Here is a 27,014-nt window from a genome sequence, read left to right on the forward strand (position 1 = left end):
ACTTAGCAGCAGCAGCAGCATTTATAATTATAGATGACTCTTCATTATGTTCATTAAATGTTAACATTCTTTTAGTGCCTTATGTTTCAGCTGTTTATCTAGTACTTTAAGTCCCAGCAGTTTTTCTTTGATTCTGTATCTTGTTCTTTTGTCATTTAATCAGTTTTATGCAATTAATTGCTTTCAGCAACTTCATAGTATGTTCTTTTGAGACACACTTTTATTAATGATTGACCCAAGTTAAATTTATTAGATGTTGCACTGACCTTTTTACTTCAAATTTTTGAGGAATACATATTTAAAATTGGGTTTATAGTTATATGGTTCACCAAGTGAAAACTGAAAAAGTCAGGATGAGTATATTTATTTTTATTCCTACATTATTGCTTTGAACCTGAGGTATGTGATACTGTGTGCAAGGAGGTGCTATAAGCCATAGAATTGATATAGTACATGTTCTTTGAATATCAGTGTTTATTACTGGGGAAAGGAAATACATATTCAGACAAATATGCATAATATATATTAATGTATATTATCTTAAAAACAATGGATCAGGACTTTGAAGAAATTTGTTTGCTTTAAATAGCTTGATGTTTAAATACCCACTTTCTTCACGGTATACTTTGTCATCAGCAATTGAAAGTAATTTGTTTATGAAGTTTAAGAAGTATTTCCCTGTATCATGTAGCTGAGTTTCTTACGTATAATATGCACTTTGTAAGAAGTTTTTTTCTGATTGATTAAATGTACTAGATTCTCAAAATAAACCCTGGATTAGCCTTTAAGAAGTGGAATGTGACCTAATGCAACATTGTAAGTCAACTATACTTCAATAAAAATTTTATTTAAAAAGCAATCAGGAAAGGATTCAGTGGGAGATACAAATAAAAATAAGTCGGAGAAAAGAAATAGAACGTGAAGATTAGAAACTGGAAGTCATTCAGCCATCAAATACTGAGTTCCTATCGCATGCCTTCTAGCATTGTGCTTTGGCCGTGGCCGTATAGCGGTAAATACCTAACAAGATTCTTGGGGTCATGTACCTAACTATGCAGCAGAAAGCACATGGTAAATAATTGAGTATGGTGAGTGCTCCTAGAGGAGTTAAAGATTAGTTTTAATAGGTTACTAGCAACAAGGGGCAAGTCAGGGGCAGTGGGAGGGGTGTAGTTATTAAGTAAGTAATGCCTCAGGTAAGATGTGAAGGGTGAAGAATAACAGACAAAGGATGGTGAGAGTGAGGAAGTGTGTTCCAAGAAATAAGCACAGATGGAGTTTTGGGCAAGAGAGCATTTGGTGTTTTTAAAAAGCTGCAGGAATTCTACATTGTCTAGAGTGAGGAACACAAGAATGAGAGTTAGAAGGCCAGGTTGTGGGGGAGCTTTGAAACTTAAGGGCAGTACAACACATGAAAGTGGATGGCTTGACTGAATGTGTATTTTCAGTAGATCACTCTGCTACAGAAGAGAGTGAACTACTCTAAGGACAGAATATACATAGAGAGATCAATAAAGAAGGTATTGTTGTCCAAACAAATGATGACGATGAGGTAAGTTAGAATAGTGGCCATGGTAAGATGGAAAAGAGCTTTGAAATGGTTTGGGCCAGTGTTACATGGAGCATGGAGGGTAGTGGTGAAAACAAAAGCCAGATTTGTGGGGCTGAAAACCAGGAAGAATGGAGGAGCTAGAGATAATTTTCATGAAACTTAGATGTAAAGGGGAAACCACTTTTAGAGAAAAAGGTGGTGCCTTGGGGTGGAAATTGTTGAGTTTGTTTGTAAATGGAAAAGATAAGTAAAGATTTAAATGTGATCCTGGAAAGGAGTCAATGAAAAGGAATAAGTGGAAAAAAGATGAAAAGATGGGATGAAAAATCAACTAATTTAGACCCCCTCAGAGGGCAGATGAGGAAAACAATGAAAACAGTGAGAGACTTTATTTTTTGAACTCCAAAATCACTGCAGATGGTGATTGCAGCCATGAAATTAAAAGACGCTTACTCCTTGGAAGAAAAGCTGTGACCAACCTAGACAGCATATTAAAAAGCAAAGATATTACTTTACCAACAAAGTTCCCTCTAGTCAAAGCTATAGTTTTTTTAGTAGTCATGTATGGATGTGAAAGTTCGACTATAAAGAAAGCTGAGTGCTGAAGAATTGATGCTTTTGAAGTATGGTGTTGGAGAAGACTTGAGAGTCCCTTGAACTGCAGGGAGATCCAACCAGTCAATCCTAAAGGAAATCAGTCCTGAATATTCATTGGAAGGACTGATGCTGAAGCTGAAACTCCAATCCTTTGGCCCTCTGATGTGAAGAACTGACTCATTTGAAAAGACCCTGATGCTGGGAAAGATTGAAGGCAGGAGGAGAAGGGAACAACAGAGGATGAGCTGGTTGGATGGCATCACTAACACGATGGACATGAGTTTGAATAAACTCCGGGAGTTGGTGATGGACAGGGAGTCCTGGCATGCTGCTGTCCATGGGGTCACAAAGAGTCAGACACAACTGAGCGACTGAACTGAACTGAGAAGGCAGAAGAGGGACTGGGCAGGATCCAAATAAGAGGGGGGACTGGTCTTAAGTATAATGAAGCTACCTCTTCCTTTTTAGCTGGAGGAAAAGACTGCTTTTCAGTTTATATATCAGGTTGTTGAAAGCTGTAAGAGCTTGCTTTCTACAGCTTCTGGATTCTATGAAAATAGGCATTAGGGAGGAGTGAGGGATTAGGGTGGTAGGTATATGAGGTTTGAGGAGAGTGATAATGGATTGAAATAATCCTGAAGAATGGGAAAGTGACTTCGATAGAGAAACACACTAAGATCCACAGCGAAGTCCCTATTTGAACACAGAAACTCTGAATGGAGAGGAGAGGCTCTCCAGTCAGGTGTGCAGCTTTAGAAGCTGTTCGTATATCACTGTAGTTAGTTTTTGCATAATTTTATTGATTAATTATTAAGAGAAAATTTTGATGAGAAAAAATATAACATTTGATTTTTAGAAATAAATTTCTTTTGACCTTTCCAGTATCATTGAAATGGATCTAGTGGTATACTTCACGCAGTCTGTCTCTTAGATAGGGAATTGAGAGAAAATGAGAAAACTGAGTTTTTGTGTGGCCTTGAAACTTTTATTCCTTCATTCTTCCTCATTTGAAGACTAGCCGTTTTTAGAGTGCAGAAATTAACAAAACTATTGCACATAGTAAAAGTATACCAAAGAAACAAAAATATTTTTATTTCTGCTCTAATTAAAGAAATAATTGCCTAGCAGATCTTTTTCAGTACTTGTTTAGGCAATGCGTTCAAAAGAAATATATTGGCAGAAAGTCTGTCTTTTTAGTGTTAGTAAGAAAAATTTTTTTTTTTTTTTAAAGCGACTTAGTGAACTAAAGCGCCAGTGTTTGGAGAAAGAAGAACGTTTTCAAAATATCGCTGGCTTAAGTACAATGAAGACCAACCTGGAATACCTGAAACATGAAATGGCTTGGGCAGTGGTAATTTCACTTAATTAATTATTCACACATATTTGTAATATGCAGAATATACTTGGTTATAGTTGGTCTTATATGTGACTCGCTATATAATTTATTTTTAGGTCAATGAAATTGAAAAGCAATTGAATGCTATCAGAGATAACATCAAAATTGGAGAAGATCGTGCTGCTAGACTTGAGAGGAAAACGGAGGAGCAGCAGGTGATTACACTTTTTTTATACCGAGGTAGAAGTTGGTTGAGTGGTAAATACGGGAATGATTTTCTGTTGAGGGTCCACATGGACCTTTGTACCATGAGCAGACGCACTTATATATTTACCTTTCCATTCTCTCTCTCTCTTTAAAAGTTACGTTTACACAATTCTGGAGTTATTTTCTATTTGTTTATTTATTTATTTGGCTGCATTGGGTCTTAATTGTGGCACCCAGGATCTTCATTGCATCGTGCGGGATCTTTTCCATGTAGCACATGGACTCTCTAGTTGTGGCACCCAGGCTTAGTAGTTGTGGCCCACAGGCTTAACTGTTCATGACATGTGGGATCTTAGTTCCCTGACCAGGGATCACATTTGTGTCCCGTGAATTACAAGGCGTATTCTTTTCTACTGGCCACCAGGGAAGTCCCTTCCCATTCTCTTTTAACAGCTTTACTGAGATACAGTTCATATACTGTACAGTCCACCCATTTAAAATTTACAGTTCAGTGGGTTTTTTTTTTTTTTTTGTATGTTCACAAGGTTTAATAGCCACCACTGTGGAGTTCTCTGCTGTCTTGCCAGAAATAGATCTAACCTTTCTTTATAGGAGCCCCCATGTACTCAGGGTGACTGACTTGCATATTACTATTTCGTTCTACTTAGCTTATGAGCTTCTGGCTGCCAGGCTTGGTTGTACTACAGCGTGTAATCTTTCCCAGCTTGCTTTTTCCTGTCTACCCCTAAGATAAGCAGATAAGTGTTTTTCCTTTTAAGAGCTATAGCACTAATCCATGAAAGGTAATAGAGGAGTGTGTAAAAGTAACAGAAATGGTGAAAGCAGTACATTGTGATCTCTGGGCTGAATTTCTTATTCAATCTTCAGCTAGTAAATGGAAATTCAACCCCACCCACCTCTCTCACTTTACTTTTTTCCATTTCTGAGAGAATATTCTGAAATTTTCAGTCGATTTTTCTCAGCTTCGTTTCATAGCTTGTCCTTGGGGAAGACCTTGTTGGTTTCCTCTTTAGATATTTTCTCAATCTAAAAGTGAAATCAGTTTTAGTAATAAATGCTCCGTGTTTTTTCAAATGAAGAAAGGAGAATCTTGAGGCTGGATGATACTTAGTTCTGTAGGTATTTGCTCTGCTTGAGTATTTAAGTATTATACTGTGTAGTAAGTGGTAAATTTCATTAGAGTATGGATTGTCTTAATTTATATTTATATTCTTCCCACCATATCTTACATAAAAACCTTTTGTATAGTATATACTTGTTTATAGATTATAGCATAACTATTAAAGAGAAGGCTTCTGAAAAAATAGTATCTAAAGCAGATTTTAAATTTGTACTCACCTAATTTAAAACTGAAAATAGATGAATTTTGTTTAGTTTGTGTAACACCTGAACCAACTTTAATTATTATTAAAAACATACAGATTATACTGCTGATGTCTTCATAATAAAAATACACTATTATTCTATATAATGTTTCCTAAATGTCTTACATAGTTACAATCCCTAATCTGTATCTCCTATTCAGACTTTTATCTTGAGCACTTGATTTAAATATCTGTCTTCCTGTCTTTACCTGGATGTTCCAGACACTTCAAACTTAGCATGTTTAGTTGAATAGCTATGAAAGATACTTTACAGCCCACAAAGCTTGAAGGATACACTATCTGGCTCTTTCTAGAAAAAATTTGCTACTCCCTGATCTGAAACATTTTTTAAGTTTCAGCTTAAATGCTGCTTTGAAAGCATTCCTGACTTTTTCTGACAGACCTGTGAGTTCTTCCTGTGTGCTTTCACTATTAGAAATATACATACCCTACTTAAGCATTATTGCATCCAAACTGTATAATCCACATGCATGGTTGTTTCTCTGCTAAATTGTATCTGTCTCCCTTTACATTTACTAAATGTGAATTTAAGATTAAAATATATTTTAGAATATCAGAGAAATGCAAATCAAAACTATAATGACGTATCACCTCATGCTGGTCAGATTGGCCATCATCAAAAAATCTACAAATAATAAGTGGTGGAAGAAGGTGTGGAGAAAAGGGAACCCTCCTGTTACCACTGTTGACAGGAATCTAGATTCTTTCAGCCACTATGGAAGACAGTGAAGTTCCTTAAAAAACTAAAGATAGAGTTGCCATATGATCTAGGAATCCCACTCCTAGGCATATATCCAGAAAAGACAGATGCACCCCAGTGTTCACAGCACTATTTATTATAGCCAAAATATGCAAGCAACCTAAGTGTTCATCAACAGGTGAATGGATAAAGAAGTGGTATGTATATACAGTGGAATATTACTCAGGCATAAAAAAGAATGAGATGCTGCCATTTGCAGCAACGTGGATGGACCTAGAGATTATCATACTGTAAGTGAACTAAGACAGACAGACGTTATATGTGGAATCTAAGAAAAAAAGAAACAGTACAAATGAACTTATTTACCAAACGGAAACACCTCATAGACATAGAAGACAAAACAAATTTATGATTATCAGAGGGGCAAGGGAGGGGGAAGAGTAAATTATGAGTGTGAGATTAGCATTAACATACTATATACAATAGACAAGAAGGACTTACTATATAGCATGTATGTGTGTGCTTACTCAGTTATGTCCGACGCAAGAATACTGGAGCATTTTCATTGCCATTTCCTACTTCAGAGGATCTTTCCGACACAGGGATCAAACCTGTGTCTGTTATCCCTCCTGCCTTGGCAGGAAGATTCTTTATAGCTGGGCCACCTGGGAAGCCCACTGTATAGCATAAGGAACCTATATTCAATATCTTGTAATAACCTATAATGGAAAAAAAACTTGAGAATGAATATGTATATGTATAATTGAATCACTTTACGGTACACCTAAAACTAATGCAATATTGTAAATCAACTATACTTCAATAAAAAATATATATATTTTAGCATTTTATATAGTTACATTTATCTAATTACTGTCTATAGAGTTTAGTTAAAGCAAAATTAAGTTTATTTGAAATGTGAACCATATATAATTATTTTTTTAACTTTTCTGTTTATTGAAGACCAATAAAATATATTCCAACAATGTTAATTTTCTTAAAGGTCAGACTTAATGAAGCAGAAAAAAAATACAAAGACATTCAAGATAAACTAGAAAAGATTAGTCAAGAGACAAGTGCACGAGCGCCAGAATGTATGGCACTGAAAGCAGATCTTACTTCTAAGAAAAGGGCCTATAATGAAGCTGAGGTGAGAAAAAACTTTCATATCAAATATAAATACTGCTCCTCTGTCCATGGAACTCTCCAGGCAAGAATACTGGAGTAGGTAGCCATTCCCTTTTCCAGGGGATCTTCCTGACCCAGAGATTGAACCTGAGTCTCCTGCATTCCAGGTGGACTCTTTACTGTCTGAGCCACCAGGGAAGCCCATTAAAAACTTCATCATATCAAATATCAATACTGTTTGTTTATTTTTAAAAGTAGAGGTTTTGTAGTTATGTTGATTTTGGGCTTTAAAAAATGTTACGATTTCATGTGGCCATATATGTACTTCGTTTAAGTATATATTTCTGCATATATTCAACCTTTGATTTGACCATTTGGCAGAAGTGAACTTGAATAGAGTATTTGTTTTTTTATTTTACTGAAGTGTGTCTGATTTTTTGTTAGGTTTTGTATAATCGTTCCCTAAATGAGTATAAAGCATTAAAGAAAGATGATGAGCAGCTCTGCAGAAGAATTGAAGAACTGAAAAAAAGGTAAGGTAGTTACTTTGCAATTTTCATTTTTACCTCATTTTGTAATAAAGTAATCCAAGTGAAATGGAGGAAGTATTTTCTTTTCTTTTTTTTTTTTTAATTTTTTGTTTCGTATTGAGGTAGAGTCAATTCGGGCTTTCCTGGTGGCTCAGACAGTAAAGAATGTGCCTGCAGTGCAGGAGACCCAGGTTTGATCCCCTGTTCAGGAAGATCCCTTGGAGAAGGGTTCGGCTACCTACTCCAGTATTCTTGCCTGGAGAACTCTATGGGCCGGGGAGCCTGGCAGGCTATAGTCCATGGGATCACAAAGAGTCGGACACAACTGAGCAACTTAACATGCACACACACATACACACATGGTGGATTAAGTGTTGTGATAGTTTCAGGGGAACAGTAAAGGGACTCAGCCATACATATACATGTGTGGCTTTCTCCCCTAAACTCCCCGCTCATCCAGACTACCACATAACATTGAGCAGAGTTCCCACGTACTGTACAGTAGGTCCTTGCTGGTTATCCATTTTAAATATAACAGTGTATACACGTCCTTCCCAAACTCCCTGTTTCTTCCCCCCCCCCGCAACCATTAAGTTTCTCTACTACTGCAGAGAAATTTTATTACATCGCTTTATGTTTTTTACAGTGTTAGGCTTTTAACTTAACATTTCCGCTTTGGGTTATTTACTCTTAGTGCCGATCAGTCTTTGGAACCTGAACGGTTGGAAAGGCAAAAAAAAATATCTTGGTTAAAAGAGAGAATAAAGGCCTTACAAGATCAAGAAAGTTCAGTCAATCAAGAGATCGAACAATTTCAGCAAGCCATAGAAAAAGACAAAGAAGAACATACCAGGATTAAGTAAGTGTCTACATCCTTATATTTTTTCAGTTATTTGAAAATTATGTAGTTTTCCTCTTTATGAAAATAAAATACTTGGTTTTTATTTTGTTCTTTCTCATAATAATAAAGTATTATTAAAGTATCTTTCAAAATCACTTTCCTAATAAAACTTCTAAACTTGTAGAATTGGACAGTTTCTGGGTTTTCTTGTTTTTGTCACTGTTGCATTATTTTTAGTGGTCTTCTGACTGTTTTTTCCTGGTAACACAATTGTTTTCAAATAAAGAATCTGCCTTTAGTTCTTAGGATAGCTGTGTCATTTATTGGTATGCAGGTGTTAGGGGAAAAGTCTGGATATTTCTGTATAACCTTTTCATGTACCTATTCTGTTTTTCCACTTGTATTTTTTAGGAGAGAAGAGTTAGATGTGAAGACTACACTGAGCTTTAACCAGAGGCAACTGAAAGAATTGAAAGATAGTAAAACTGATCGACTCAAAAGATTTGGCCCTCACGTTCCAGCTCTTCTTGAAGCCATAGATGATGCCTACAGACGGGGACACTTTACCTATAAACCTGTAGGCCCATTAGGTATTTGTCACCAGTTAGTCAGGATATCATAAAAATTAGAAATGTATTTTTATTTTCAGGAAGGAGTCTGTTGAATATAATTTTTTTTAAGCTCTGTCATCAAAGAACCATGTAGTTATGTGTAGACTTTGTACACATTCTAAGAAATAATGATAAAATCACTTTAAGCTTTGTAACTTTCCTCTGGTATCTTCTAAGCACAAAAAAATCAAGAGAACTTAGGAAAAGGAAAAGTAGCTATAGAGTTAAATAATCTGGTTCTGATTTTTTTTCCTGAATGAATAAATCAATAAACTAATTTGCATGCAATTGATTAGTAGGAAGTTTCTATTTAGATTGGACCACACTATTTTTGAGTTCTCTTTCAAATATAAATCTGGAATTATTTAACTATCCTCATATGTACATGAGAAAAAAATCAATTGAGGGACTTGCCTGTTGGTCCAGTGGTTAAGACTTTACCTTCCAGTGCAGGTCTGTGGGTTCAATTCCTTCATGGCCGAAAAACCAAAACATAAAATAGAAGTAATGTTGTAATAAACTCAATAAAGACTTTAAAAATAGTCCACATCAAAAAAATAGTTATTAAAAAATACATTGAGTTTTGAGGAGTTATTTTTAATTCTGTACATCATTAGGTGAAAATGATGCTACAGATACATTTTTAGTACAGTATTATATACTGCATTAAGTATTGTAGTAATGTCTCTTCATTTAAATGATATGTGTATACCTCTATACCAGGATCTATTTCAATAGGTGAGGTATTTTTTTCCGTCTCTAAATCTAAAATTTCAATATTAATCAGTTTCGCATTAAACAGTAGAGTCTGTAACCCTTTTGGCTTGATTTTCAAAACCATTCAGAGGCTGAATTAGTTTACACAAAGGAAAAACACTGTTGATTTACATTAGAGCAAGACAGCTTTTCATAGGATTCGGTGTTTTCCCCCCAGTGTATCCAGTGGGATGAGGGTATTTCCCATTTGATTAAAATAAGATCTGTAATATTATTTAAATTGCTTAGTATGAAACTATTTTAAAGTCATTTATGAACTGTTATACAAAGATAATAGTTTCCCTGGTGGCTCAGTTGGTAAAGAGTCCACCTGCAATGTGAGAGACCCAGGTTCAATCCCTGGGTTGGGAAGATCCCCTGGAGAAGGAAATGACAACCCACTGAAGCCTGGCGGGCTACAGTCCATGGGGTCACAAAGAGTCGGACATGACTGAGTGACTATCACTTCATACAAAGATAGTTACATTAATGTTTCAAGTATTTAACGGGCATTTTAATAGCTTTCTCTCATTTTTAGGAGCTTGCATTCATCTTCGGGACCCTGAGCTTGCTTTGGCTATTGAATCTTGCTTAAAAGGACTTCTTCAAGCCTATTGTTGCCATAACCATGCCGATGAAAGAGTGCTTCAGGCATTGATGAAAAAGTTTTATTCACCAGGGACCTCACGGCCACAGATAATAGTTTCTGAGTTTCGGAATGAGATGTATGATGTAAGACACAGGTAAGGCATCAGTAATTATTTAAAAACTGTTCTGGTTTTGTTTAGTCATGTACAAGATCAGAAAGAATTAGAACATTTTTAATGTTAACCATGTCTACACTACTGATCTGTAAAAATTCCATCAGCTACATCTTTAATTTGAATCTAGGCATTGAAGATACATAGATCAATAAATGAGAGATACTCCCTGCCTTTGAGGTCCTTACACGAGATCTGTTGTGGGAGACATACCAGGAAATAGACCTTGTGTGGCTTAGAAATTGTACTGAGGAATAAAATGGTGCATACCTATCCATGTTAAAAAGGAGGGTGTACAGCAGAGCTGTGGCACTTATTGGTCACAGTTCAACTAGAGGTGGTTTACAGAGTCCATAAAGAGCTGTGGTTGTTTTCTTTGATCTTTGTTTGACTGTTTACTTTGACCCTAACAAACCTCAAGGGCACCATACCCAAACTGGCCTCTTTGTTAGCTGCTAGCTAGCTAACAATTTACTCTCTTACACACACACACACACATATATGTATATGTGATATATATGTAAGGTATATCTTCCTACATATATATATATTCCTCTGTATATATATTTTCCTATTACTAGATTACAGTTTAAAATTTTTTTTTTCCTCTCCCATTCCCATTTTTTTCTAATGAATACAATTTTTGCTTCTTTCAATTAAGTCTTATATTTGGAGACATGAAAGATGCCCTTTTTTTAAGCATGTTTTTTCCATATTTAATTTGATTGTGGTATTTTTCCTTTTACTTGGCTTTAGAAATCATGTTTTATTAAGATTTCTTCTAAGCTTAATTAGGATCATCAAAGCATTTTGTCCTGTAATTGCTCCTACCACTGAGGCTTGTCATGCTTGCCTGGAGTTTGATGTGCGGTTTTTCCTTTGTCCTCACCCTCTTTAGGCTTCTCCATTTTGTTGTTGCGTGAGCCTGTTTCATACTTGTCCTTTCCTTGTCTCATGATTGACCCCTTATCGCTACTATTCCTTCTTACTTTTAGTTCTCCTGTACTGATTTTACCACATGTCAGCAGGCAACTGATTGTGATATAAATTAAATATGAAGTACATCCCAGGGCAGTAGAGCAGAAGGAAGAGGTGGTTGTGACTGAGAGCTTTAGAGCTGGTAGGAGCAAGCCCATCCAGCCGTGGCACATGCCTACTTGAAAGTACTTGCTCCTCCCCAGCATAGAACCTGTGCTCTCAGTGGACTGGCCAGAGTCTATGTTTTACCACAGTTCCCTTCCACATCCCCTCCCTCTTAGACTCCTGCTTCCCACCCTCTCTCCCCTCCCTCCCTGCATTGTTTCACTGACATTGTTTGACATTTCTACAGCGCCCACCCCATTCTATCCTATCTTTGCTTTTACTTCCGCTTGATCTCTGTCCTAAGGTTACTATCCTGTTTCTCTGCCTCATTTTACAGGAAGGACTGCTTAGAAGAGTCGTCTCTGTCACTCATTTCTGTCTTCTTCCTTGAACCTTACCAGTCAAGCTTGTAGAACTTCATCACATCCCAGAACAGCGCTTGTCTAGGCACCAGCGAGCCTTGCTTGGCTTGGTCCTGGAGTCCTTCCTTGCTACTCACTGACTTGACCTATCAGCAGTATTTGCCGAAGTGTGTTCTCATCCTCTTGAGGCCTCGCTGCGACCTCTCAGGCTTACATGATCTGCCCTCTTGCCTTCTGTCCTGTCCTGTCCTCGTGTCCAGACACACTTGCCACACTGCTTGTCAACTGCATACCAACTTCCTGGCTTCTCCAACAGCCATTTTCAGGGTCTTTGCAAATGCTGCTCCCTTGGCGTGAAATGCTCTTCTTCAGGGTGCTAATGTGACTCCCATTCCCTTAGGTGTCTGCTCATTGTTATCCTAGTAAGGCTTTTCCTGACCTTTTCTGTGTGAAAAAGTACTTTTCCTTGCTTTTCTCTCTCCCTTCAATAGACTGTAAGCTTCATGGGGAGAAGGATATAGTCTGTTCTGTTCCTATCTCCTCATCCTCTGAACAGCATTTGGCACATAGTAGGTGCTCAGAAAGTACATGGTGAATTAATAACTAAGTGAAAAACATACACACACACACACACACACACACACACACACACGTATTTTGTTTTGGAATTCTAGAACTAAGCATTATGAATGCCATTGCCATTTCCCCATGTCTTTTAATTAATTGACTTTTATGTATATGTGGTAGCAGTATAGGACTTAAGGAAATTGTAATAATTAGTTACAGGGGGTGACAGAATATAATGATTAAGAATCTGGGTTCTAGAACTGAGCTGCCTGGTTTAAATCCTAGACTGACCTCTAAGTTAGCTTTATGACATCAGGGAACTTGCTAAACTATCTGAAGCTTCTTCACTTGAAAAAAAAGTATAATAATGTTACCTATCTCATATAGTTGTTCTGAGAATTAAATAAGCCAGCACGGTCATTTGTCTTTTGGTATCCACAGGGGATTGATTCCAGGGCCCTCTGTTGGTCAGAATCTGCAGATGCTCCTGTCCCATAGTCGGCCCTCTGTAGCCACAGTTCCTGATTCAGACAAGCATGGATACTGCAGGACCTACTGTATTCACTGAAAAAGAATCCATGTATAAGTGGACATGTGCAGTTCAAACCCGTGTTCAAGGATCAGCTGTACTTAGAACAGTGCCTAGTATGAAATGAATGTTTGCTAATAAGATAAAATTAAGCCTATTACAGGTGTTTTCAAATGTCTTCCATGTCTTGTTATTATCCATCATTTCCTCAACCTATTTAAAATATATATCTAATATATATAATAGAGCTTCCCTGGTGGCTCAGAGGTTAAAGTGTCTGCCTCCAATGCAGGAGACCTGGGTTCGATCCCTGGGTCGGGAAGATCCCCTGGAGAAGGAAATGGTAACCCACTCCAGTATTCTTGCCTGGAGAATCCCATGGACAGAGAAGCCTGGTAGGCTATAGTCCATGGGGTCACAAAGAGTAGGACACGACTGAGTGACTTCACTTTTACTTTCAATATATATAATATTAAAGTTGGGTAAGTTAATCCTTATGTATTTTTGTCTCCTAGAGCTGCATATCATCCAGAGTACCCAACAGTTCTGACAGCGTTAGAAATAGATAATGCAGTTGTTGCAAATAGCCTGATTGACATGCGAAGCATAGAGACAGTGCTGCTAATCAAAGTAAGTCCAGATGCTTCCTGTGTTTTATATTATTTTTAAATTTTCTAAACTTAAATTGGTTATATAAATTCTACTTAAGTACTTTACTTGATCTTTTATGAATTATTTTTCTTAACAAAAACCTTTTAGCTCTGTAAAATAAATCAATGTTTACTCTTTATCAGCATATGTATTTCCGTGTACTTGTTAGATTGTATCGCCAGTATTGTGTTTCATCTATTGGTATAAATTTGCTGAGAAGGGACAAGGAAATTCAAAACAAATCTGTAATTAATACAGTCTATTTTTCTCATTAATAGAATCTGAGAGGCAATGATAGCAGTCATCCAAATGTGTACATGTATATTGCAAGTTCATATTGTAATTATCTGTGGGCTTGGCCCTCTGATATTTTAGACAGATACGTGAAAGAAAATAATGAAGTCCCCTTGTAAAGATCTATTCCAGGAAAGGTTGATAAGGCCTCAGTTCAGTTCAGTTCAGTTGCTTAGTCATATCCAACTCTCTGCAACCCCATGAACCGCAGCACACCAGGCCTCCCTGTCCATCACCAACTCCCAGACTCCACCCAAATCCATGTCCATTGAGTCGGTGATGCCATCCAACCATCTCATACTCTGTCGTCCCCCTTTCCTCCTGCCCTCAATCTTTCCCAGCATCAGGGTCTTTTCAGATGAGTCAGCTCTTCGCATCAGGTGGCCAAAGTATTGGAGTTTCCCCAAAAAAAAAAAAAAAAAAAACAACAACAAAGTATTGGAGTTTCAGTTTTAACATCAGTCCTTCCAATGAACAACCAGGACTGATCTGCTATAGGATGGACTGGTTGGATCTCCTTGCAGTCCAAGGGACTCTTAAGAGTCTTCTCCAACACCATAGTTCAAAAGCAGCAATTCTTCTGCGCTCAGCTTTCTTTATAGTCCAACTCTCACATCCATACATGACCACTGGAAAAACCATAGCCTTGACTAGACGGACTTTGGTGATAAAGTAATGTCTCTGCTTTTGAATATGCTGTCTAGGTTGGTCATAACTTTCCTTCCAAGGAGTAAGCGTCTTTTAATTTCATGGCTGCAATAAGCCTAATCACCTTACTTCCTCTAGGAAGTAAAATATTAAAGATTTCCAGGTTTTCCCTACATAATTCAGTGTACTAATCTTTTCTTGGAATTTGCTCTTCACTCATCTTTTCTAGGGTGTAAAAGACATTTAGAAAAAAGTAAGATTTCATTTTTCTATGAAAAATAAGATTTCTAAGGTAAATATTATTATATGAAAAGGTACTTAAGATTTTTTATTTTAATGGATAGCAGTATTAGAATTTAAAAATAAAATATGTCAGTTTGTCATAGAACATTGTTTCCTATGTTTTTAAGACTTAGTTTAATTCTTTGAATCTTGAAAACAGTTTTTTAAATTCTTCTACTTATCTTCATGGAATTATTTCATTGGAATGTTTAAACAAAAATAATTGAATCTTAAACTAGTGATAGGTAACATTTTGAAATTATATACAGTGGAAATGCTTTGGCATATTTTAAAAATGTATTTTTCCCTCTATATTTTTTAGAATAATTCTGTAGCTCGTGCAGTGATGCAATCCCAAAAGCCACCCAAGAATTGTAGAGAAGCTTTTACTGCTGATGGTGATCAGGTTTTTGCAGGGCGTTATTATTCATCTGAATATACAAGACCTAAGTTTCTAAGCAGAGATGTGGATTCTGAAATAAGGTTGGTATGCAATGTAGCTTTATTGTATTATTCCCACCCTTTCCTTTTGATTTATTTACTTTTTGGCGGTGCTGGGTCATCTTTGCTACAGGTAGGCTTTCTCTAGTTGTGGAAAGAGAGAGCTACTTTCTAGCTGAGGGTGTATGGGCTTCTCATTGCAGTGGCTTCTCTTGTTGCAGAGCATAGCTCTAGGGCGTATAGGCTTCAGTAGTTGTGGTCTTTGGGCTTAGTTGCTCCACAACAGGTTGGATCTTCCCAGATCGGGGGATCAAATCCATGTCTCCTGCATTGGCAGGTGGACTCTACCACTGAGCCATCAGGGAAGCCCCTGAACTTTGTTGTTTTTTTATTTTTTTAAACTGTTTTTCACATTAATGAACTTTATTGATTGAAAATACAATGTTATTATGATACTTTGTGTCATCTGTTTTGACCTGAACAAGTATAGTAGTTGTCTGATATTTGGAAGTTTAAAAACAATTCACTGGTGTTTTTCAAATACAGAAAAATATAAATTGGAAAACAAAAGTAACTCATAATCTCATTTCCCGACAGTCCCTATTGACATTTTAAAAATAATTAAAAGTAATATATGCACATGGTGAGAAAATTCAAACAGTCCAGAAATGTATGCATTGAAAAGTGAAGCCCTTTGCCCCCATCTCTCTTTCAAAAGTAAGGTAATACTTTAACAGTTTCTTACATATATTTCCGGAATGGTTTATATACTTGTACTTTCTTATATTTATTTCCAGAACAGTTTGAAATTGAGATATAATTCAAGTGTACAATTGAGAGATTTTTGTGCAGCCATAACTATTATCTCAGTCCAAGCATTTTGGTCACACCAGAAGGAAAACTCCTGCCCATGAGCAGTTGTTCCCTCATTCCTCCCCACCCTCAGCCTCTGGCAACCACTACTCTATTTTTGGATTTGTCTTTATGGATTCGTTTACTCTGGATACTTCATATAAATGCAGTTATATAAAATGCATCCATTTGTGTCCAGCTTCTTCCACTTAGCATAATGTTTCAAAGTTCACACATTTGTGCTGTGTATAAGTATGCATATGGTTTCTATGTCTTGCTTTTTGTCTCTCAATATTATATCTTGGGCAGGGCTTCCCTGGTGGCTCAGTGGTAAAGAATCTGCCTGCAATGCAGGAGACACGGGTTCGATCCCTAAGTTAGGAAGATCCCCTGGAGTCGGAAATCGCAACCCACTCCAGTATTCTTTCCTGGGAAATCCCATTGACAGAGGAGCCTGGTGAGCTACAGTCCATGGGGTCGCAAAAGAGTCAAATGTGACTTAGCGACTAAACAGCAACAATTAAATCTTGGAGATTGTTCCATATCAGCACAGGTAAAGCTGCCCTGTAATAGATGCTTGACCAGTTCCTTTTGATGGACAGAGACATTGTCTGCAGTTTTCTCTTACTATAGCAGCGCTGCAGTGAGAACATGTGTGTCTTGGCATACTTTTGAAAGGATGTGCATAGCTTAAATTCTAAATAGTAAAAATGCTGAGTCAAAGGATATGTGGATTTTAAAATAATTTAATAGTCATTGTTAGTGTTTTAGTAACATAAAATTTATGGGCCAATTTAAAATATTTAATAACATTAAATAATTACATTATTTTTAGTACTTAATAATGTTAAATGAGCCTTAGTATTTGTTAAAAGAAATAATTTAATATTTAAAATTTTTTGATTTACATAAATTGATCACTTAATAGCAGTTACCAAATGACTACAGAATAATTGATTTCCCTAATGCCCTCTCATACTATGAAGATATGAAGAATGCTTCTCTGTGCCCCATCAACTCAGTACTAGCAGATTCCCGTTGATGAAAGATTTCCCTGAAAAAGATTTTGTGTCTGGCCCTGTTTTTACCAGAAATATAAAAGTACTCTCCTCTTTCTCTCATTTGCTCTTTTGTTTATCATTCATTCAACATTTACTGATTGTTTTTTTAATTTTGAAAGTTCCGCCAGGTAGCATGGCTATAATAATAGTACATCAGATTTAAAATGCCCTGTTATTCCGTATACAAGTAAAAAATAAAAATATTGCTAGTTGAACCATGGACTGAAAGATGATTTTAGAATTCAGAGATGTTAAACTGTGGGAAAATATGCTTTTAGTGAAATCTGGCATACACTTTTTATCAGAGAAAAGCTCTTCTTAACTGCACAGGTGGTTCTCTTCCACCAGGCACACGATTTTGGAACAGGTACTTGGGTCAGTGAGGCAGGGAAAAAGATCACTTCTGAAGGCAGATGCCTCTGCTGGTGTGGAGACCCTTCTGGCTTCGGTATCTGCTGACCTTATCCTCCACCTCTTTCGTTGTCCTCCTCACTTCCCCTTTCTCTCCCCACACATTCGTAGTGTTTATTCACCACCACAAATGCAGGAGTCTGTTTCTCGCTTCATGTATTTCTTTTTATCTTCTCCTCCAGTTGCTGCAGCTGGGGAAAACTTCAGAGAACACACATCAGTTGTCTCTTCTCCCAGACTTGCTCTTATGTTCCCATAGTGGTGTGGACATGCAGTGCGGTATCCCATTCACATTTCAATATTATTGTTTATTTCCTGACGCTTGGGCTTTTTGTTTAATTTCTTCTTGCCTTAATTCTTTTTCTATCTCTGCTTATCACTGTGCATAGTACCTTTCACAGGTAGATCATAAGTACTTATGAATGAAATAAGTAAAATTTAATTCCAGTTTAAAAGATGTTTTTTGAAATCTCCATGTTTCCATGTTATGAATTACTTGTTAGGAATAGAGAACTGGTTTAACTGCATAAGGTTTGGCAAAACTCTGTTACAAATAAGGCTTTCTTTGTAAAGATCTAAATATTTATAATATTCAGAAGTAGATTTAAAGTATTTTTTTACCCTCTCTTTTCTATTAAGTGACTTGGAGGATGAAGTTGAAAATAAGAAAGCCCAGATATTAAATCTTCAGCAACATCTCTCTACCCTTCAAAAGGATATTAAATGCAATGAAGAACTTCTCAGAAGGTACCAACTGCATTACAAAGAGTTAAAGGTAAGAAAACATCATTTTGTTTTCTCAGCTTAATCATTTGCAAGTTATTTTTAAGGTCTTACCATGCATTGAGTATTGGAGAAGGAAATGGCAATGCACTCCAGTGTTCTTGCCTGGAGAATCCCAGGGATGGCGGAGCCTGGTGGGCTGCCATCTATGGGGTCTCACAGAGTCAGACACGACTGAAGTGACTTAGCAGCATGCATTGAGTTAGATGAGTAGTTCTCAGATTTTTTGGCCTCAAGCCCCTTTACAGTCTTAAAAGAGCCCTCATCTGTGTGGGTTTTATCAGTATTCCTATTATTAAAAATTAATGCAAAATTTAAGAATATTTATTAACTAATTTAAAAATAATAAGTACATTATGTGTTAACATAAATAACGTTTTTATGGCAAATAGCTAGTTTCCAAAGCCAGAAAGATTTAGTAAAAAGATTGACATTTTTTATATTTTTCTATATCTCTGATATCTGGCGTAATAAAATTCACCTAACCTATCATATCAGCTTCTATAATCAGTCTGTTAGTGTATTGCACATTATAGTTATAAACCTCCTGAACACTTAGAAGAACTCGATAGTAAAAGTGATCTAAAAAAAAAATAATGCCTTAATGTTTTTATGAAAACAGTTTTTACCTAATGGACCCTCTGAATGAGTCTCTGAGACTCCCAGGAGATACTGGGATTGGACTTTAAGAACCACTGGGATAATCATTCTAGCACTTTAGACTGGATGTTTCAAGAAAACACTGTCTCTGTGGATGCAACACTGTCATACTGTCTTCATTTTAAATGCTAAATGAAATACTTCTATCTGCTTTGTATGAGAGTTGATTAGCAATAATGGTGATTGATACAGACTTTATATATAATTTTCTTTAGTTCTTTTAGTACTAATGTGTCTTTAACTGTGGAATCCTTCTGTAATATAAACCAGAGTAGAATTTTGTTGATTAATACATCCTTTCCAGGGTTTTTGTTTCTATTTTTCATTTATTTTTATGTTACTAAAATCTAAATACCTTTTTTTTCAAAAGATGAAAATAAGGAAAAGTATTTCTGAAATTCGGGAACTTGAGAATATAGAAGAACACCAGTCTGTAGATATTGCAACCTTGGTAAGATTCTTTTCCTCAACTTAAATGTAATGTAAAAGATAAAACTATTACTTAGGTTAAGAGAATCTAGTCTCAAGATTTTTAAAAATAACCTTTTTGAGGCTACTTTTTATGATTGCTATCTCCATTTACAAATAAGTTAGAAACTTCCTGGTGTATAACCTTCAAGTTCCTTAATATTTTGTACATATAACTTCCATGTATTGTAATTGGTTTTGTCTTCTTCTACATGTAATAAATCTTTGTCAGAGCTTGTTTATCTAAACAGTAACTGTTCAAACTACCTAGCATAGTTATTTTTCATAATTAATCAGTACCAGTATTAGTGATATCATTTAGTCAGTTGTAGTTGGTCTCTTTGAACTGTTTTCCTTTTTCCAAGTTTAATGGTTTTTATTCACCACATATTTGTTCTCTTAGGCATCTTTTTATGACATTCAGCTTAACTCCCCAAGTTGCAATAAGTTGTGAATTAAATAGATTGCAGAGTCTTGTTAAAATGAATCAGTATTCACCTGGTTCATTCAGAGTAAATCAGTATTTACTCTGTACCAGGCATCATGTTAAATGCTGAAGGACACAACAGTAAACAAAACAGATCAAGTCACTGCACTGATGGAGCTTTACTTCAATAAGAACTTGTCTCCAATTTGTATTAGTAATTTGGTTTTCCCCTTAGTGTTTTTCTGCTTTAATTCCTATTGTTGATAGACTCAATTTCTTAAAGTTGTATGTCTTATTTATTTTTGTTCAGTCTGCATCTGATACATTGTCTGGCATAAGGTATATATTTATATATACTATATTTTGAAAGAAAAAGTGAGAATAAAAGTTATCCCCTTTGATTATGACCTCAAGCACAATAAAATAGTTTGTCTTCTAAATGTAATCCTTTTCTATTTTTTAACCTATAGTCTTCTACCTTCTAATTTACCAGTAAGGGTATGAAAATATCGTAATGTTCTTTGTATTTGTCTTTAATCTGATTTGTTTGTAGCCTATAGTTTCTCCTTTTCCAGAATTATATTATTTTCCTGTTGGATAACTTAAGTATTTGAATTAATTCTATATGCTCTGTAAATGTTGCCAGGAAGATGAAGCTCAAGAAAATAAAATCAAGATGAAAATGGTTGAGAAAAATATGGAACAACAAAAAGAAAATATGGAACATCTTAAAAGCCTGAAAGTAGAAGCAGAAAACAAGTATGATGAAATTAAACAGAAAATTAATCAGCTCTCAGAGCTAGCAGATCCACTTAAGGTATATATTGTTATTCTGATATATATATATGTATGTATTTATTGATTTATTTTTCAGTTATATCTGCAGTATACCTGCTAGAAGGGCTTTCCTGGTAACTCAGCTGGTAAAGAATCTGCCGGCAGTGTGGGAGACCTGGGTTCAGTCCCTAGATTGGGAAGATCCCCTGGAGAAGGGAAAGGCTACCTACTCCAGTATTCTGGCCTGGAGAATTCCATTGACTGTATAGTCTGTGGGGTTGCAAGGGGTGGCAAAGAGTTGGACACAACTGAGCGACTTTGACTTTCACACCTGCTAGATAATATTCTAACAGAATTTATGACTAAATGTAAATAAAGCTGTATAAAACTGGGATGTACACCAACTTTTCATCATTAGATCAATCAGAATTAAATAATCTCCTCACACCTTTACAGAAAATAAATTGCCAAATTTCTCCCCCCCACCCCCTGAGAAGGTTACAGCTTTTGTTAGCTTTTTATTTTGTGGGATATTTTCTTCTTTTAGGTCAGAGACAGGGATATTTATCTGTCTGTTCTGTCTCTGTGCTTATCTGTTCTCTTGTCCTACCTCTTCTCAATAACTCTAGGGTTCAGTTCAGTTCAGTTGCTCAGTTGTATCCGACTCTGTGACGCATGTCCATCGAGTCAGTGATGCCATCCAACCATTATCCTCTGTTGTCCCCTTCTCCTCCTGCCTTCAGTCTTTCTCAGAATCTGGGTCTTTTCCAATGAATGAGTTCTTTGTGTCAGGTGGCCAAAGTACTGGAGTTTCAGCTTCAGCATCAGTCCTTCCAATGAATATTCAGGACTGATTTCCTTTAGGGTGGACTGGTTGGATCTCCTTGCAGTCCCAGGGGCTCTCAAGAGTCTTCTCCAACACCACAGTTCAAAGGCATCGATTCTTTGGCACTCATCTTTGTAGTTCAACTCTCACATCCATACATGACTACTGGAAAAGCCATAGTTTTGACTAGATGGACCTTTGTTGGTAAAGTAATGTCTCTGCTTTTTAATATGTTGTCTAGGTTGGTCATAACTTTGCTTCCAAGGAGCAAGTGTCTTTTAATTTCATGGCTGCAGTCGCCATCTGCAGTGATTTTGGAGCCCCCCAAAATAAAGTCCGTCACTGTTTCCATTGTTTCCCCATCTATTGTCTATGAAGTGATGGGGCCGGATGCCATGATCTTAGTTTTCTGAATGTTGGATTTTAAGCCAACTTTTCACTCTCGTCTTTCACTTTCATCAAGAGTCTCTTTAGTTCTTCACTTTCTGCCATAAGGGTGGTATCATCTGCATATCTGAGGTTATTGATATTTCTCCTGGCAATCTTGATTCCAGCTTGTGCTTCATCCAGCCCAGCATTTCTCATGATGTACTCTGCATATAAGTTAAATAAGCAGGGCAACAATATGCAGCCTTGACATACTCCTTTTCCTATTGGAACCAGTCTGTTGTTCCATGTCCAGTTCTAACTGTTGCTTCTTGACCTGCATACAGATTTCTCAGGAGGCAGGTCAGATGGTCTGGTATTCCCATCTCTTAAAGAATTTCCCATAGTTTATTGTGATCCACACAGTCAAAGGCTTTGGCATAGTCATTAAAGCAGAAGTAGATGTAGAATTAGATGTTTTTCTGGAACTGTCTTGCTTTTTCTATGATCCAACAAATGTTGGCAATTTTATCTCTGTCAAAGAGTTTAATCTTTGAACTCTAAGATTAGTTGATATAAAAGCCAGCTTGAAATACCTACTTACTAACATATCTGCATTATATTCCAGCCAGAATTCAATTGGCTTTTTTTGTTTGAAGACACATGCTTTTTGAAACCAAATTAGGGAAATAAAGTTTATTATCAGCAGCTTATTATCATTCTAATTGAACAGCTCAATTATTCTCAAAACTTAAGATTTTATTTATAAGACACAGAAGAATCAGTAGTATGTCTTAAGAGGGAAGAGGTATGTTGATGATATAACCCCTTTTTTGCAGGAAAAGTACTTCTTTGACTCAAAATGTATTTAAATATTTTAAAAGTTTAAAAGAACTTGCACACATATGTACTTTACTATAATTGTCTCCACTGACAGAAAATGTAATTTATTAAAGAGAGTTAGAGGAGAAGCTGAATAGAAACAATTTTTCCCTATTTGTGGTGACCTCTATATTATTGCTTTCCATAGAGTTGTGATTTCTGGCTACCTTGGTAATACATGTTGGTTTTGTATTTTTCTACTTGAGCTAAGAATTTTAAAAAATTTTAATGTTGTGAGAAAGGAAAACATACTAAGGATACTATTGAAAAAGACAAATAAAAAGTAGTTACTACAGGAAATTTGAATCAAAAAGTCCAAGATAAATAAAGAAGACAGAATTAATTTTTAAAAGAAAATAGAATAAGAGGAAATAAAATAAGTATGAAAATTGTCAAGAATGGGAGAGACCAAATTCAAAATTCAGGGATTAGAGAAGTGAAATTAAAACAAAGATGAGATCAAAGAAAATTTTAAATGATGAAGGATTGATTAAAATCAAAATGATAATTTATGCTAAAGTAATATAGAAAAAGAAATAATTAGCACCCGAATTATCCCATGAACTGTAGCCCGCCAGGCTCCTCTGTCCAAAGAATTTTCCAGGCAAGATTACTGGAGTGGGTTGCCATTTCCTTCTCTAGGGGATCATCCCCACCCAGGGATCAAACCCATGTCTCCTATTCTGGCAGGCAGATTCTTTACCACTGCGCCACCTGGGAAGCACTGTATTATCCCAGATAAGTTAAGCTGTGTTCTGTTCTTTTAGGGACCTGTGCTATGCTAAGTCACTTCAGTCGTGTCCGACTCTGTGCGACCCCATAGATGGCAGCCCACCAGGCTCCCCCGTCCCTGGGATTCTCCAGGCAAGAACACTGGAGTGGGCTGCCATTTCCTTCTCCAATGCATGAAAGTGAAAAGTGAAAGTGAAGTCGCTCAGTCGTGTCCAACTCTTAGCAACCCCATGGATTGCAGCCTAACAGACTCCTCTGTCCGTGGGATTTTCCAAGCAAGAGTACTGGAGTGGGGTGCCATTGCCTTCTCCGTTAGGGACCTGTAGGCTAAAGCAACTCCTAGAATTGGAAGTCCAGAGATAAGTTCAGTAGCAAAATATACATGCAGAATGCAGTAAGAATTATTGATCTTAGCTCTTTGCCTTGGTTGCCAATAAGTGAACCCTTCAGTAAACCTGCACACAGTCGTCTAGTAGCCAAGAGGGTTTTTCTTTATAGTGTCGCATCCTACTAGCCATCAATAACAGGACCAAGAAGAGTTGGCTAACAAAGGAGTTAATTCCTCAGAAGCTGTCATGACGTATTAGCAGCTTCTAGATAGAATCTGTTTTCTGTTAGGACATTTGTTCATTTTGTGTCAGAGGAGTGGCAAGAGGTAGAACATGCTGTTCAAGTATGTAGTCATTGAAATCTTGGCATAGGGGGTATTTTTCTCACTTTAAACAGTTTATTTTGATCTGTCAGTTCAGTCGCTCAGTCATGTCTGACTCTGCGACCCCATGAATCGCAGCACGCCAGGCCTCCCTGTCCATCACCAACTCCCGGAGTTCACTCAAACTCATGTCCATCGAGTCGGTGATGCCATCCAGCCATCTCATCCTCTGTTGTCCCCTTCTCCTCCTGCCCCCAATCCCTCCCAGCATCAGAGTCTTTTCCAATGAGTCAACTTTTCGCATGAGGTGGCCAAAGTACTGGAGTTTCAGCTTCAGCATCATTCCTTCCGGAGAACACCCAGGACTGATCTCCTTTAGAATGGACTGATTGGATCTCCTTGCAGTCCAAGGGTCTTCTGCAACACCACAGTTCAAAGGCATCAGTTCTTCGGCACTCAGCTTTCTTCATAGTCCAACTCTCACATCCGTACATGACCACTGGAAAAACCATAGCCTTGACTAGACGGACCTTTGTTGACAAAGTAATGTCTCTGCTTTTCAATATGCTATCTATGTTGGTCATAACTTTCCTTCCCAGGAGTAAGTGTCTTTTAATTTCATGGCTGCAATCACCATCTACAGTGATTTTGGAGCCCAAAAAAATAAAGTCTGACACTGCTTCCACTGTTTCCCCATCTACTTCCCATGAAGTGATGGGACCAGATGCCATGACCTTAGTTTTCTCAGTGTTGAGCTTTAAGCCAACCTTTTCACTCTCCAAACTCCGCCATCCCCCGAGGGGCCGGGGTGGCGCACGGCGTGGCGCGCTATGATCACTGCTGCTGCGGCCGTCGGGAGGGAGCTACCTGGCGGTCGTCGTGTGGGCTGTGGCCGTGTGCGGTGGTTTTTTTGTTTTGTTTTGTTTTTTTATTTATACTGCAAGCTTAATGCTTTAGTTACATATTGAATTTTTTGTACAGGGAGCAGGATCTGCATTAAGAATCATGGTCTGCATTATTAGAGTAGGAGAGGTTCTCTGTTTCTGATAGAGACAATGAGTGTTTATTTCTATTGAGACTGACTGCTTTTGAAAATTTCAAGATCTGATGATTTATAGCTTTCTAAAACTTCATAATTGATGTAATTATAGGAAGCAAGTGGCTATAATACATACTATAGTTATTTATCCAATGTTGTCAGCTAACTAAAATTTGTTATTTAGACGTCAAAGAGAATAAAATTTTTCAATGATTCTGTCCCTTCTAGCATCTCAGCCTACTTTTTTTTTAAAGGCTGATCTTTCTTAAAGGTTAGAAGCTCTACAGACATAGGGCTATATCAGAATTTAGTTCTAGATCTAACCCATCCTAGCCCTCACCCCAAAACAGGGTAAGTGTCACTTAAGTGAATTTAATATCTTTAGGTCTCTGTTTTACCATCACCAAAATGAAATGAAAGGAAATATTCTCTTGGTTCCTTTTTTAAAGTTTTACATTTATTGGTACCCAGGATGTAATTTTATTAAATATTTGAGGACTATAATATATATGAAACAAGTTGCCAGTCCAGGCTTGCCGCACGATACTGGATGCTTGGAGCTAGTGCACTGGGACGACCCAGAGGGATGGTACGGGGAGGGAGGAGGGTTCAGGATGGGGAACGCGTATATACCTGTGTCGGATTCATGTTGATATATGGCAAAACCAATGTAATATTGTAAAGTTAAAAAAAAAGCCACAGTAATAGAAAGAACCTTAAATTCTTTGCATTCTGTTTTATAAGTCAAGTTTTTCCCTTTCTAAAGTTACTCAGAGAAAATTAACCAACACGATCCATCCTAATATAACTGACCCCTTTGGCTCCATAAAGCTGATTTGATCCCCTAAAGCAAACATGGACGTATTTTGAAAGTTTCTACAAAAAATAATTAGAAAATTTAGTGTTGGCAACCGTTCTGTTTCATAAGCCATTCCAATTTCCAGCTGTAGTATCTCCTACTACAAAAATTGTACCCATTTTCTTTTATTTTCTTCAAAATAAAGGAGCAGCTTATCTTTATCCTCCATATAATAATGTTTTTATTTTTAATAGACCTGTGTTATAAAAACTTTATATCATTAAGTGTCTACCTTGGGTGGTAGTTATTTTTAGCAGTGTGAATAACTTGCAGAAAATTGTATTCTTAGGTCAGGAAGTAGCCTGTTTCTGCTCTTTTATATGAGGTGTAAATAACTGGGAATTTTTAGATACATCACGTGTTCTTTTTCTTTTCGGGATATCCGTAAATCTTCTGTCTTCCTTGATGCTGTTGTTTTGGTTTGTGTTTGTTTCTTTTTCTTTATAACTATGATTCCTGAAGGTAAACATCATCATCATAGTATATATGTCCAGTGTTAGTGGCTCAGTTGTGTCCGACTCTTTGTGACCCCATGGAGTATATATAGCCCAACCAGGTTCCTCTGTCCATGGAATTCTCTAGGCAAGAATACTAGACTAGGCTCAAAAAATAGACAAACTCAGCAAAATTTAATTTGGTGGTTCTTAAATCAAGAGCAAAAAAGCCTTTTGATGAAAGTGAAAGTGGAGAGTGAAAAAGTTGGCTTAAAGCTCAACATTCAGAAAACAAAGATCATGGCATCCGGTCCCATCACTTCATGGCAAATAGATGGGGAAACAGTAGAAACAGTGTCAGACTTTATTTTTTGGGGCTCCAGAATCACTGCAGATGGTGACTGCAGCCACGAAATTAAAAGACGCTTACTCCTTGGAATGAAAGTTATGACCAACCGAGATAGCATACTGAAAAGCAGAGACATTACTTTGCCAATAAAGGT

At 36.8% G+C, this 27,014-nt stretch overlaps 1 protein-coding gene across 1 annotated transcript in view; it reads left to right on the plus strand.

Annotated features, from left to right (window-relative positions):
- The window catches only part of SMC6 (structural maintenance of chromosomes 6), a 75,110-nt gene that overhangs the window by 30,336 nt on the left and 17,760 nt on the right, over nt 1-27,014 (plus strand). The window contains exons 9-20 of the mRNA XM_027556019.1: nt 3,381-3,500; nt 3,602-3,700; nt 6,802-6,948; nt 7,371-7,459; nt 8,151-8,315; nt 8,709-8,887; nt 10,203-10,407; nt 13,482-13,596; nt 15,164-15,324; nt 18,246-18,381; nt 19,420-19,500; nt 20,591-20,761. Of these exons, the coding sequence (XP_027411820.1) occupies nt 3,381-3,500; nt 3,602-3,700; nt 6,802-6,948; nt 7,371-7,459; nt 8,151-8,315; nt 8,709-8,887; nt 10,203-10,407; nt 13,482-13,596; nt 15,164-15,324; nt 18,246-18,381; nt 19,420-19,500; nt 20,591-20,761 (1,668 nt within the window). The remainder of the gene's footprint in view (nt 1-3,380; nt 3,501-3,601; nt 3,701-6,801; nt 6,949-7,370; nt 7,460-8,150; nt 8,316-8,708; nt 8,888-10,202; nt 10,408-13,481; nt 13,597-15,163; nt 15,325-18,245; nt 18,382-19,419; nt 19,501-20,590; nt 20,762-27,014) is intronic.

The sequence above is a fragment of the Bos indicus x Bos taurus genome, chromosome 11, assembly GCF_003369695.1.
Source record: "Bos indicus x Bos taurus breed Angus x Brahman F1 hybrid chromosome 11, Bos_hybrid_MaternalHap_v2.0, whole genome shotgun sequence".
NCBI lineage: Eukaryota > Metazoa > Chordata > Mammalia > Artiodactyla > Bovidae > Bos > Bos indicus x Bos taurus.